The sequence below is a fragment of the Typopeltis vanoorti genome, chromosome 14, assembly GCF_054136105.1.
Source record: "Typopeltis vanoorti isolate ZY-2024b chromosome 14, IOZ_Tvanoo_1.0, whole genome shotgun sequence".
NCBI classification, from domain to species: Eukaryota; Metazoa; Arthropoda; class Arachnida; order Uropygi; family Thelyphonidae; genus Typopeltis; species Typopeltis vanoorti.
Genome location: NC_143562.1, coordinates 79,962,948 through 79,978,497, shown reverse-complemented (window position 1 = coordinate 79,978,497; position 15,550 = coordinate 79,962,948). Strand labels below are relative to the sequence as shown.

Sequence of the window (15,550 nt, the reverse complement as noted above, 5' to 3'; positions counted from 1 at the left end):
TTAAGATTTTGGAGAAATGGTTAAGAACTTATATACAGAATTATTTATGCAGGCCAGCATGGATTTGTTAAAGGTCTTGTTTTAGTAATCTGGTAACTTTTTACAATAGAGTGGTAACAAAAGCAGTGTATGAGGGTAAGACATAGGCTGTCATTTTTGGATTTTTCAAAAGCATTTGACAGGGTGCCACATGATAAGTTGAGTTTTAAGTTGCAACACATGGGTTTGGATATCAGATTAGTAGATTGGATTGGTGACTGATTCTCTTGTAGATATCAGAGAGTTGTATATGGGAGAGCATTATCAGGGAGAAGGAAAGTTATAAGTGGAATTCCATAGGGTTCAGCACTGGGATCATTGCTGTTCAATCTTTATGTCAGTGATATTGTCACAGGACTACAGGGAGATGTGCAGTGTTTGCAGATGGTAAGAAGCTTAGGAGGGTTATTAGTAATAGCGCTGATGTTTTGGTTCTTCAAGTGAATAGGCTAGAAAGGTGGGCAAATGAATGGAAATGTCAGTTTATTTAAACTAAATGTAAAGGTTTAAAATTTGGGATCACAGTTGGGATGCTTCATACTCACTTGTTGGAGTTATACTGGAAGAAGTAGGTGAAGCAAGGGATCTTGGTGTGATCATGGATAGAGATTTGAAGGCCAAGGACATATTGCAAAGGTTGCAAAGACATCTTAGAAAATTGCACAATGTTGAGGAGAATTGACCACAAGAGATAAAAAGTGTGGTGGTGCCATTGTATAAAGCTTTGATCAGACCACACATCTGGATTTCTGTGCTCATATCTGATCACTGGAATTAAGGGGATGAAGTAACTTTGGAGAGGGTGCAAAGATGGATAACAAGAATGATATCAGTACTATACAACACTGATTATCAGGATAGACTGAGGGCATGCAGACTGCAGAATTTGGTGGAAAGCAAAGAAGGGATATAATCAAGATATTTAAGCTGTTGAAGGGATATTATATTAACACCGAGGAGATTTTTCATTGTAGAACAAAGGGAAGAAGCAAGGACAATGGGACCATCCCTGGAAGTTGCAAAAGGGAGTAGTGAGTAAAACGAAGAAGAGAGGATGGTGAATGTGTAGACAGTGGATGAGTTAAAGGAGTGGTATGATAGACTTTGTGCTGACCTCCCATGATGAGTCTTGTGACTCCACGAATATCAGGAAAATAATAATAGTATTTTTATGTGTTAGCCAGGCTAGATCATTATTTAGTAAAGTTAAGGGATCACAGAGCATAGTGAAATTTGTGATATAAGCAATTGTACTCATAACAAATGTAGCATCTTTATAATAGCACCTCACAATAAACAATACCAATAGGAGAAAAAAATATAATTAATTTATTGAATGTATTAATATTTCACTGATTTTCTTCTACCAAGCATCTTCAGAGTCATTGCAGAAACAGTTTCAATTGTAACTGAAAAAAAAACTGCCCTAACACAGCACCTTCTGTGGGTTGGATTAAATTAATTTAATTAATTAATTTAATTTTAACCATAAATTAACCATAGAAGTCTGGCTATCTGGTTCATTCTGAGACCAGACTGTTTTCCAAATCTCTGACAGATTACTGTAGCTATACTTGTTGAGGTTGGGGGAGTGTTTCATAGTAGATGCTGATTCTAAAAATAGTATTTTGACCTATAGCAACTTCTGTGTAAAACCGATATCTTCTTTCATTTAATCTTATGTGAAGGAGTATCCAGCACATGGCTTGCTAGCCCAGACTTGCTGTAAAGATGGTCATAGATGCAATTTTTCTGTTCTTCAGGGTGGATATTTACTGATCTACTAATCTCTCCAAAGTAGGCTAAACTGTAAGCAACTTTTTACATACCAGGATGTGCAAGAGAATAATGTTGATCTTCATGAGAATGAAGGTAGCTATCTGAATGAGTGATATAAAAGCACAGAGATCATATTCACAGAGAACTTAAGGTATCTTTTCTGATGTATGCTGGTGTCCAAAAGCTAAGGATGAACCACATTTTTATCTGTATATGAAAATATTTTAATGACTATAGTCAAATGTGGACATAAATTTATTCCCAGCATACTAATAAATTATATTACACAAAAGATGTGTTATAAATTTTGTACAAATTAAATGGCAATATGTTTTTGACAAAAGTTACAAATTTCCTAAAGATGTAGTTAAGGAATTAATGTAATAGTGCCTACAGAAAACTATGTAGAGAGACATTTCAGTATGGAATATGTTCACCTTGACTGCAGTGCAACACTTGCACATTGTACCATGCTTAGCACCAAGTAATTCAGAAGTTCTTGAGGCAAACTGGCCTTCTTCCTTCAGATCAAAGATAAGGTCATGTTTGTTTTCTGGAGAGGGGTAAGTTTGAGAAATATCAGTAATTTTGCAGTAACATCTCCCTATTACATTGCAAATGTGTTCAGTGGGGTTGAGATCTGGAGAGCTTGCTAGCCACTTGATTTGATTATTATCCTCCATCTACAGAAGTATCTCTACTGCTCATGTATGATGTGGTGTGGTATTGTTATCCATAAAAATGAATTTTTTGCCTACAGCATCATGCAACAATTGAACATGATGTTGAAGAACTTCGTTACAATATCGTTCATAGTCCCTTTTTTCAGCACTTGTAGTGGTGCATCATTAAGCTTAATGCCTCCCCCACACCATCACCTCAGCACTTATCTTTTTCAAGAACATTCTCATGATGGTAAATAGTACCACATTCACACCAGATCAAGTGTCATCTAGAATTGAAGGAAAGACTAAAACAAGTCTCATCTGTAACTGAATTGACACAGAGTACATTAGCTCATTTGTGTCCTGTCCAATTCTTATAGATAGAGCACAGCACCACTGAAAATATGCTCTATGATGAGCTGTGGATAAAGAGATGCAGGCTACTTCTCTTTAGGCATAAACCTACTTGTTGAAGATGTCTTGCCACAGTTTGTCGCGATATCTGCATACTCATGCTTGAATGCAGCCGACTTGCAAGCTGATCTACCGTGATGTGTTGATTACGTTTTATTGTTATAACCAAAAATCTGTCTTCATGCACTGTGGTAGAGCGAAGGCAAGCTCTTAGCAAATGTCTGAACACATTCCATTCATTTGAAATGCTGCCCAAAGCTTGGATACAATGCTATGTGAGATTCCAAACTCTCTGGAAATATCAGTAATTCTGTGGCCTTCTGTTTTCCAATAATTTTCCCAATAATTTTTCCTTATGTGAAATCATCTAGATGATGTCTTTGAGACATTGCAAGACATCCAAGTTTGCAACTTTATTCCTTCACGAAAAGCGCTTCCTTCAAACACAGTTTGCTTAGTGCAGTCTTTTGCCTTTTATCCTGTTGAGAACTGCCACGTGACCCCTCTGCGTGCAATTTAAAATTTTGAATGTGTACTCAATTTCTGCTTGAAATCATCACTTATACAAATTGACACAAACTGATTCATCTGAATTTGCAGTTGTAATAATCTTCAAAAATAGTATTTGTCTTTAGGTTTTGGACACCAGTTATCTTTAGTTATCTTTTCAACTTGTATATTAATGACATTGGGACAGGTTTAACTAGAGATATGCAACTGTTTACAGATGATGCAGAGTTGGGGAGAACAGTGAGGAGTCAAGCAGGTGTTGTGGCTTTACAGGAGGACTTGAATAGATTATATGGGTGGGCAGATAAGTGGAACTGTTAGTTTAGTATTGCAAAGTGTAATATTCTGATTTAGTAAGTAATGATGGGTTGCAAAGTATACATTTGGTTGGGAAATTTTGAAGGAGGTAGAAGAGTAAGAGTTCTGATGTGGTGGTAGTAGTCAGGGGCTTGAAGTTCAGGATCCACATTGCACAAATTGTGAAGTCATCTCACATCAGATTATGACAGTGATATGGAGAACCTTGACTTGAAGAAATAAAGAGGTTATAGTTCCATTGCATAAGGCTCTTATTCAGGTCTCATATTGTGCACAGACTTGGTCACCTCATTTTTGTGGTGATAAGAATTATGTTAGAAAGGATCCAGAGAAGATTCATGAAGGTGGTAACTGATCTTTGGAATGTAGATTGTGAACACAGATTTAGGGAATTCAATTTGCAAAGCCTTGCAAATAGGTGGAGGAGGAGAAGGGTGAGATGTAATTGACATATAAGTTACTTGGAAGTTGTTACCAGGTTATCTTGGAAAAAATTTTTCATAGAATGGGAGAGGTACGGTAGAACAAGAGTCCATCCTTAGAAACTTACTGTATAAGGAGGGTGTGATCAAAGGAGTGAGGAGCAGGTTCTTTGCATGGAGAGTGGTTGGTGAGCAGAATGCATTGTCTGAGAGTGTGGTGAATGCAGACACACTGAATGATTTAAAGGCATGGTTGGCAAAGTCTGTGTGTATGTGATATGGTGTCGCAGAGTCAAAGACTCATTACCTTATGCAGTGAGTCTTTGACTCCATGACATTAATAATAATAATAATAATAATTTGAACAGTGGCAGAGTTCTTTTGCATTTTCAAAAGAAAATCCACATTAGACTATATTCATGCTCAGTTATGTCACCGTTCATGTCAAAAATCTAGTACCATTATCACTTTCTCATCTATTGTGCTTTCTTGTTGGGCTTTACTGAGGCATTATTGACACAATAATGACAGTCTAATGACTTCACAGAGCCCTATGTTACATACATCTTCAAGGCCCACCTTTCCTAATTGGGTTGTGGAGGCAACAGATGCAAGAGGAACTTCCAATGGTCATGATCCTCTGCCACCAAGCTCAGGTGTTCTGGTAGGATTCCCAAACGTGTCCACCCAAGGTTTTGGATATAATCTATCCAGCGAGTCCTTGGCCTTCCACGTAGCTTCCCACCCTCTGGCTTGGCAAAGAGAGCCTGCTGAGGGAGTCTCTTGTGGCACTCTGACCAGGTGCCCGTACCAACGTAACTGTGATCTCTCAACACAGAGAAGCAGTTGAGTATTGAGGGTTTCCCGAATTGGGCTTCTGACTCTGTTGAGTCTTGTTAGCCCCGCAACCCCTTGAAGGAACCTCATTTCAGCCGCTTGGATTCGTGTCCGCATTCTTTTGGTCATTACCCAACTCTCATGACCATAGGTGAGGATGGGGACATATATGGGGACAGACTGTATTGAAGACAGCCAGCTTTGCCTTCTGGCTTAACTCCCACTTCAATACTACCGAACGGCCAAGCTCCTGCAGTATTGAGCTTGCTAAGCCAATTCAAGTATCTAGCTCTACGTCCCATTTTCCATCATTTGTGAATATGGACCCAAGGTATTTAAACTTTTCCACCTGCGTCATTGGGACTCCACTTACATGTAGAGTGCACTGGAATGGTTGTCTTGAGACCACAAATGTTTCAGTTTTGGCCACACTGATCTTCATTCTGGCATCTGCACAAACAGCTACCAACCTATCCAGGGTCTGCTGGAGGTCATCTGTGGAAGAGCTAAGCAGAACTAGGTCATCTGCAAAAAGCAGACGTCCAATGCTACATCTTCCAATTCTGACACAATCACTGCCTCGGCTGTGCCTATCAATCCAGTCCATGAATATTATGAAAAGGAGGGGTGACAGAACACACCCTTGGCAGAGGCCAACGGAGACTGTGAAAGGTTCAGACTTTGTGCTGTTTACCCTGACACAAAACTCTGGGCATTCATACAGGGACTTGATGGCAGCTAATAGTTGGCCATCCACTCCATACTCCTGTACCACTTGCCAAAGCTTATCCCAAGGAACCCGGTCATATGCCTTCTCCAAGTCCACAAAACACGTGTAGACATTCTTGGCATATTCCCAAGATTTCTCAAAGACTTACCTTAAAGTGAAGATTTGGTCAGTTGTGCTTCTACCAGGACGAAAGCCACATTGTTCGTCCTGGAACTTTGACTCAACTATGCTCCTGCACCGTCTTTCCAAGCACTTAGCATACACTTTCCCAGGCAGGCTGAGCAGAGAGATGCCACGATAGTTACTGCAATCCTTCTGGTCTCCCTTCTTAAAGACTGGTATTATTATGCCTGTCTGCCATTGCTTTGGTGCTTACCCAGATATCCAAGCAGCCTGACACACTCGAGTCAGCCAGAGAACACTGTCTCGATTTAAGGCTTTTAGCATTTTGGGCTGAATTTCATCATCGCCAGCAGCCTTGCCCGATTTTATTGCTAAATGGACCTCTTCTGCCGTGAGCCCTATGTTAGCAAAGTAATTAATGGTTATAGAATTCTTCTGTTGTCTGCCTTCTAAGGAGTTGTCAACCATATTGCTTTTCATTATGTCAAAGGCTTTTCTGAGAGAATTGCCAAACTTCTTCTGTTGAACTCGATGTAACTCTTCATCCAATTAATCAACTTTTCTTCTTTTCTTGGCCTGCAGAGAATATGATTTTGCCTCTAGCCTACCTGACAGTTATCAGATACACTGCACTCATGGGTTTTCTTAATTTGGCCAGACTAGTAGGTCTGCAGCTATTTGCTATGAGGAACATCTTGGCTATATTAGATTCCATGAGTCTGAAAAATCTGGGCTTATGGAACATGCCTTCTCCACTAAACATCAGATCCTTTAGAAGACTAAGGTCCTACATAAAAGCAGTTTCTCCATAGAACCTGTCCAATGTAAAGCTGTGAGACCTTACTTCATCCCAGTATGAATAGAAATGATAAACTAAGTAATTTTTTGTTTACTAACTTTTTAAAAAAAAATTGTCGTTAGATCTTATAATTACTTTAGACCTTGTCTTTCCATGTCATTTGCAGGTATCTTAGGTGTAAAATATAAGTTAAATATTGACATGTTTTACCTGTTGTGTTGTTAATAAGCCATAGAAAGCCTTAAAGTATTCCATCAGGATATGTCTCACCATGGAAAAGTGGTTCCCAGGAAGATGGGTTTTGTAATTCCAGTTATGTTGGCAGAATGCTACTGGGTTTTTTAAGAAAAGCAGAATAACAATGCTTATAAACATAATTTTTTATTGATTATATTTTTGTTTTTTATTAAAATATTATGTTTATAAGCATTGTTATTCTGCTTTTCTTAAAAACAGTGGCTGTTACAGAAATCCTGAAATCAGATTGAATTTAGCACCTGAATATTTTATTTTATTTTTTATGTTGGGCCCATATACAGGAGGTTGGTTGGTCAACCTATAGTACATTAGTACCGTGTATGGGTAGTGGGTTGGGAAAGGATGAATTTGTTTACATTTGATTTGAATGATTCAAATTGTATTCCTTGGGAAAAAACAGCAGGTGGGAGACTGTTCCACAGTGCAGCAGTTGCAGGGATGAAGGAAGAGGAAAAGAAACTTGTTCTGTTTGTTTCTAGGTGTACTGTGAAGGGATGTTGTGCAGCAGCTGCACATGTTCCAATGAGCTTTGTACTGAGTGGAAGAATTATTGATGTTATTTTGGATGAGCATTTCCCATGGAAATATTTGTAGAATATATATACTGCAGAGACCATACGTCTGTGAAAGTGGGGGGAGAGAGAGTTGGTAAGGGATGGATCATTGATAAATCTAATTGCTCTCCTCTGTATTGAGTCGAGCATTTTGAGAGAACTTTTAGGGGCCCCACCCCATATGTGGGAGCAGTATTCAATAGCCTGGGCAGATTTTTGATTTGTATAATGTTAGTAGCTGTTCGAGGATGAAGTAACGTCTTGAGCAAAAGAGAAATCCTAGTTTTTTTTAGGCTGAGGATGCAATGGTTGTGATATGTTTATGCCAGGAGAGGTTTGATGTGAGGGTGATTCTAAGAAGCGAGATCTCAGACTGTCTGGAAATTTGGGTATCGTTAAAAAAAGATAGTGGGGAAAAATGGTTCTTTTTTATGGGAAATTGTACAGAACTGGGTTTTATTGATGTTAAAATTTATGAGGTTATCCGAACCCCATTGTAGGATGGCTTGGAGATTGGAGTTGAGGGTGATGGTGGTGGTTGATGTTCTGTAGATTGAGGTGAGTTGTGAAGGGTAAGGCTTATCAAATGCAAGCGAGGAGTGAAGTGTGCTGTCATCTGCAAAACTGTGTATTGGGTTGGAAGTCAATTGCAGTAGGTCATGGATATATAGCAGGAAGAGGGTTGGTGAGAGAACAGAACCTTGTGGGACCCCAGCATTAATTGAGTGGTGAGAGGGTAGGGAGCCATCCACCATCACACACAGTGTGCATCCAGACAGGAAGCTTGCAATCCAACTACAGACCGAATGATGGTAGTTTGTCTAGTAGGCCTTTGTGCTAGACCTGGTCAAAGGCTTTGGAGATATCTAGTGCAACCACTTGAGATTCGCCAAACCTCTCGATAGCATTTGTCCAAAGATGGGTGACATATGTGAATAGATCTCCTGTCGATCAGCAGTGGCGGAATCCATACTGGCGGTCATTTATTTGGTGTCTTCAAGATAGTGTAGGAGTTTGGAATTGATGATTTTTTCCATTACTTTTCACAGGACTGAGGCAAGCAAGATAAGGCAGTAATTGGATGGCAGTGACATCACCCTTCTTAGGAATGGGCTGAATATATGCCAATTTCCAGTTTATGGGATGGATAGATTCCAGTGGAGTAAGTGGAGTATATACAGGTGACATAGGATAGGGGTCAGTTCCGGAGCACAAACTTTCAGAACAATTGGGGGAATGCCATCGGGCCAGGAGACTTTTTTGTGTCTAGTTTGGACGGTATTTTTCTGATCTCATCCTGGCAAAAGGATATAGGGGCATTGTATGTTGGGTGTCTGGAATGGTTGGGGGGCATTTACCATCATCAGTTATGCATGCATTTGAAGCAAAGTATGAAGCCAGAAGATTGGCTTTTTCTGTGGGTGATGATGCAGTAGAGCCATCTGGGTACGACAGGGGTGGGAATAGTGTTGGACAGAAGTTACAGCCAATTGCTTTGGCGAGAGACCAAAAAGCTCTGCTTCCGTTTGGACAGGCTGCTAGTTTCCTGCTTTTTGCTCTTTCAAACTCTGATTTGGAAGCATTGATTGTTTTTTTTTTTTTTTGCATCTATTACGGGCTTCAGTGTAAGCTTAGAAGGAGGATGAGGTTCTTGATTTCAGCCAGTTGTGGTATGTCTGGTGTTTCATCTCTACTGCCTTGGCACATCTTTTGGAGAACCAGGGTTTCGTTAGGGAATGGCAGTTCAGAGTGCTGTGTGGAATCTATGTATTCATGCTGGTGAAGATTATTTTGGTAATAAGCTCAGTGCATATGTTTGGGTTGGAAGGCCAGAAGCAATAGTCCAACCATGGGAATGCGGCATAAAAGTTGCTGAGGCTGTCCCACTTGGCACTGTTATAGTGCCAAACTACTCTTGTATGGGGTGTCTGTGTAAACGTTGTTGCATGGGGGAGGAGATGAGCACTAGGTTGTGGTCAGAATTGCCCATGGGGCTCACTACTTTCACTGTGTATTTGGAGGGGGTCATTGGTGAGGAAGAGATCTAGGGTGCTTTGGGAGTGGTTTGGGTTATCTGGTATTCTGGTTGGCATCTGGAAAAGTTGTGTAAGGTCGTTAGTGATGGCAAATGTTTCAGCATCTCTGCCTGCAAGATCTGTATAACTGGAGGAGGAAAGCCAGCTAGTGTTGTGGACGTTAAAATTTCCTAGGAGGATGATTTTGCTGTTGGGAAAGTGGGATTGGAGAAAGTCGATTTTTAGGGAAGAAAATTAAAGACCTCAGGGTGGTTGGTTGTGTTGGGGGAGCGATAGAGACAGCAGATGAATTGGACTGAGTGGGGAAGGGATATTTTCAACCAAAGAAGTTCAAAGTTGGGTGATTCTAGGTTGAGTGCTCTCTGGCAAGATATGTCAGAGCGAACGTATGCACAGACACCACCCTTAGGACGAAAGTTGTTAAAGAGTGAGTAGTTTGGAAGGTTGAGATAAGTGGTGCTGGGGGAGGTGAGATTTCAATTTCTGCCAGGAAGAGTAGGTGTGATTTGGTAGACTGTAGGTGGTAGTGGACACTATTCATGTTGGAGTTTAGGCCATGGATGTTGGTGAAGTGGATGTGTAGGGTTTTGTGAGTCATATATTGGACTGCTTGGGTCTTGCACATTTCCTATGCAGTGCCTGCATGCTGGTCTCCATGGTGGCTGCTAGTAACATCACTTTGTTTTTTCACCAGTTTATCTTGTCTGTAGTCGATGGTCCAACTTTTGCCACCATTTTGACGTTTTTCTTCGAGTTCAAAGCTGGTGTCTTTGTTCCCTTTGTGCAAATGATAAGTCTGGTTGTGCACGTATGCATGATTGGGGACAGGTGTCTTTGAACTTGTTGATCGCTGTTATTATTTTTGATGTGCTTGTCAGCATGTAAAAGTCACTTTATTAGATGCCGAAAGTTCGTTCCGTCCTTCTTTTTATTTATAGGCCTGAAATGATGCCACCTGACGATATTCTGAAGATCGATGTTGCATTCTTCAGCTAGTTTGTCCATGTCCTCTTATAATTGTTTTCCGTCGGGAAGTTCAAAATGATGGCATTGAGTTTTTTGTGTTTAGCCTCCATCAAGTTGTTTACTGTTGATGCAATTAGATCGCAAAGTTCTTTCGCTGGCGAAGTAGAGCTTGCGGTGTGTTGGTTTTCAATTTGTTCTAACTTAGCTTCGACTGCACGTATTTTGGAGGTAAAAGTTCCATTTAAAGCATTGATGTACTGTTCGAGGTTTTTGACACGTTTACCTATGTTTAGAAGTTGTTTTACCGAAGGGAGGCACAGCAAACAGAAGAACGGCTGGTTCTTCTGTTTGATAAGTAGCTTTGATAAGTAGCTTTTGCGCAGCTTCATCTATTTTGCTCAGGAAGCATACAGCCAGTGGCAACAGAACTCGCAGAATATGCCCTTTTTTCGGTCTGTGACACCAGTTTTGCAGCTGCAGCAAGTAATAGGTTTGTCGGCGGCGATCAACGGCACTGTGCTGGTGAGACCAGTGATGCTCGTTCGGCGTTGGCTTTTGATGCCTCCATCTTTGCTGCATACGGTAGGCATTGTGAGTGCTTACACGTGGCTGATTTTGAATTGGAAGGATAGTTGATTTAATACACTATAAGTACTTACAGGTTGTACTGGAGTATTCCACTGCTCAGCACCTGTTGTTATGGTTTCCATTTGATGGTTAATTTTGATGAAAAAACACTTGCAATTACGGTAAACTGGGGAGCACAAGTTTGGAGTAGCTTATTCACTGACGCCGCCTGGCGGATTGCCCTGAATATATGACATCACAGCATTTTGCTTAATTATTCATGCCAGGTGGTGTCTGCATATGTGTAAACTGCCAGCTGGAACGCGTTTTAACTTATCTGTGCTGTTCCCCCATGTCTGGCAGTCACATTTTCACAGAGTATATATGCCATGTCAGTTGCATATTTTTCAGTAGGTGGAAGTTTTTCCACTTGGTTATACTATATATATACTAGAAATTATATACTTGGTTTAATCCTTTATCGAAGTTAAGCAAACAAAGTTTGCACCTGAAATACTTTCAGGATGACTGGGGTAATTCGTATTTAGAAGCACTAATGACTTCGCATCACTTGCCTTAGTATCCCATAATGCAAAGTACATATCCTTGCAGACATGTATAATGCTATGCATTATGAGAAGAGGTCACTACCCAGACTGGTTTCGACCGTTATTGAGGTCTCATCATTGGGAGCTAGACCCAGAGGTGATACTATGGTTGAAGTAATGCAGAAGTCATATTCTGAGATAGCTGACTCAAGACTATCACTGATTTTAAATGGTATTTGGGGATGAGAAGTGTCAGACCTGTCACAATCTCGTGGTCCTAAAACCATATATTATTATCTGAAATAACATGACACTTACTGTCTATTTTCTTGGGTTTATGGGACAAAAAAGCTGACAGTTTCTGGCAGGGAAAGGCCATTTTGCCCATGCAAGAGATTGACCGACTCAGGAACTGGTCGAAGAAAGGCTTAGAAAAAAGTTTCCCTAGTCAGTAAGTAGAATTGAACTTGCATTGGTCTTTCTTTGGGTGGCTTAGCACTAATGAATGCAAATGCTATTTCCACAGGGCTACACAGGCTTCTGTAATATGTAAAGGAAGATAGAATGGAAAAAAGTTAAGTTAATAAATTCTTTAAAAAAAAGGAAGTTGCTCAGACATTACTGACTACTAGTTTATGAAAATCTTTGTGATTTTCCTGAACTGTGGCACTATTTTCTAGATGGTGCCACAATTGTAAATTGCTTATTAACATCTAAATATATAGTAAGTCCTTTGTTTATGCTGGTTTGTTAGCTATTTTAATTTTATTTGCATGCTCAACTTGCAGCTACTTGCCTAGGAACATTTGAGAAAATCTGGTAAACAACTTGAGCAAGATTGAGTCCAGCTTGATGACATCCTTCATGCATCCCCCATATGATCTGTCTGTTCTGCCTCTTTGTTGTCAGTTTCTTGCACAAACAAATTGAATTATACACACATGCTTGTTTCATTTGTGCATCTTCATATACAGTATAGTATTACATATGAATTGTATTAACAGAGGTCTGTAACTGTGTACATTTAATTCTGAATTACTATTATTAGTAAATTTTAATAGATTATTAGTGCAAATTAACATTGGGCCATGCTGATCTCAGCATCACTTGTAAGATATTTGGGCATCACTGCTTAATGAAATTGAGAATACTGTAATATATTTTATTAATATAGAGTGAATTCAATAAATTAATAATGGACTGCATATTTCTAAGCATGCAGCAAGTGATAGTGGTGTTGATAATGTGAAAATATTTGCTAGGAAGTAGTAGAATGCATCTCCCTAAACTCTACATATATTTGAGTGAGCAAATTATATTTAGTTTACACAATTTTCAATTTACCCAAGACTCTCAAAAAGGCATATCTCACACAAACAAAGAGCAGTCTGTATAAATCATTTTAAGGAATTCAAATTATATTTTTTAGAAACTATGACATCAAAAATGCTAATTTAGACTGATTTCTGAGAGCAGCCATGGATTCTAAAAACAGTCTCTTCTAAATTTACTGCGAATGAGCATGGTTGTCTTTTCCCAATAGATTCGTGGTTGGTTGGCTGAGTGGTTAGCATATCTGCTCTCCAGCCAAAAGACTGCAGGTTCAAATCCTGTGGGCATGGATGTTTGTGATTGTCTGTGAAAATACTAGTGGTGGTGGACAGTAGATAGCGTTGGTGTAGATGATGTAGTTTGCTGTAGTTGGTGGATTGAGTGCTGGAGATGGAGAGTTATAGAGTAGGTACCCTCCCTCAATGAGTCTTTGGACTCCTTGCAGGTGTCACGTAATAATAATAATAATTTTGTTGTAGAATGTTAATTTGTAGTCACAAATTATACATGGACATTTGAATGGCAGTGATTTATGTTTTAACAAATAAATTGATTACCATAGTTATAATATTCAGTTTTATTTTAGAGATTGTTCCCTTCCATCATTCTTGAGGCATTTTACAGCAGGTCATCTTTATGTGCGTTGTTTAAGCAGAGGAGTAGAACTACTTCAGAGACTGAAGGACTATCATAAGGCTGTTGAACAACTCCAAGAATTACTTGATCAGGAGGTAATATTAATCAAAACACTATGTAATTAGGCTTGATTATCTTCAAATAATTTCTTCACAAAACATCTGAGGACATATGCTAAAGTTTGCTCTGAGTACTGCTTATTTCTAGCTCTTATGAGGGTGGGTCTGGAAAGTTCTGATTAACACCTAGAACATAGGGATTAAAGAGTTTTAAGATATGTTCTTTCTTGTGGTTATATCAGTTCCTTTAATATAATTTTTGTTTTAGGACATTGGGATTAAAACTATCAGAACTTTAATATCCCCTCGTAATTAAAAATTGATATTTTCTTCATTGATTGTTAAATTCATACTTTGATTTGTGTTTTAATAATGTCTCATCCCATTTGACATGTTTATATATCTAGATATAGTCTGCTGAATTCAGTGTTTCTGGATACATTTTATGTATCGGTTGTCATCCCACTAGACCAGCAAAAATATTCTGTATTTCTGCCAGTTTGGCAGGAATCTCTCAGCTTTTATTGAAACCTACATTTAGTGGGAGATATATTCTTCAGGATTCTATCTAGCACCCATAAAAAAATTAGGAATTAGCAAGATTCTTGTCCACAATGCATGTATACTCTTGGGGATCCTCTCACACAATGTATTAAGGATAATATGATTCTGAGTTATTGTTCTCCCACTACTAATAATAATTCATCATATATCAAGAGAATCACATCACCTATGTCCAATACTTTTTTTTTCCATCTCTATGAATCATTAAAAATCTAATATTCGTATTACTTACAAGATACTAAAAAAATCTTTTTTATCCTCTATTCCACCAGATTTTGCATTCTTGCAATTTCTCCTATTTAAGCTGACTAGCTGAACTAAATATCTAGCAGTAGGAACATGCAGATTATGCTCATTTATAAACTTTTACATATTTGAGGAAGTGTTCAGAGAATGTTATGACAACCCTTCACAGTCAACGAAACTTGAATTGAATGATTGCTTAAAACTTTCAGAATTTTGGGAAATAGTGACTTAAATTATATATTATATAATAATCTGTTAAACACACACACACACACACACACACACACACACACACACACACACACACACACACACACACACACACACACACACACACACACACAGTGTATATGCAAATCAGTGTAGGTGCTTTTGGTATGTATGAGCCATTTATATATGTTTTTCTTATGCATGTGCAGTTGGAAAAACAACAATGGAACATATACTTTTTGGTTGGAAAAGGCTTGCATTGAGTTCTTGTCATGATAGTTTAATTATATATATATATATAATATATGATATGTAGATTTTTTTTATTTAAAGTTGAGTTAGCCAGTCTTACATGGGATAGTAGGATTTTCTCCTCTTGGAAAAATGGGCTTTTCATCTTGCAAACAACAAAACTGCTATGTAGTAAGTGATGGATGGTAATCTGCAAACAGTGGATTGTGTAAGTGTTGTTTAGATGTGGAGTGACCTCTCTCTCCCACAGTGAGGCCTTGGACTCTATGGTGGTATCATATAATAATAGTAATATATATTATGTAACACTTGTGGAGTCCAAAAACTCATTACTGAAGGGCACTCTACACTACACAACCCACCATCTACACTATTCACCCAGTGTGCTGTCTACCATGAAGGGAGAGAAAGGTGAAGAGAAAGAAAAAACTTGTGAACTTTGGATTTGAAGACGACCTGTAAATTATACTCTTTAGAAAATGCATACAAGAAAAGACTGTTTCAAAAGATAGCAGTAAAAGCAATGAACAAAGAGGAAGAAAAATTTGTTCTGTGACTTGAACTTGGAAAGGTTTTTGACTAGTTGCTGCATGTGTTTCAATAGATTTAAAAGATGGTGGGAGAATTATCAATACAAATTCTGATGAACAGTTCCCTTAGAAAATGTAGGCTGTAGAAACTGAATG

At 38.8% G+C, this 15,550-nt stretch overlaps 1 protein-coding gene across 6 annotated transcripts in view; it reads left to right on the top strand.

Moving 5' to 3' along the window:
- Positions 1-15,550, top strand: part of LOC150099700 (fanconi-associated nuclease 1-like) — a 346,925-nt gene that overhangs the window by 149,718 nt on the left and 181,657 nt on the right. For all 6 annotated transcript variants that reach the window (XM_090403992.1, XM_090403994.1, XM_090403995.1 and 3 more), the window contains exon 8: positions 13,484-13,628. In XM_090403992.1, the coding sequence (XP_090260118.1) occupies positions 13,484-13,628 (145 nt within the window). The remainder of the gene's footprint in view (positions 1-13,483; positions 13,629-15,550) is intronic.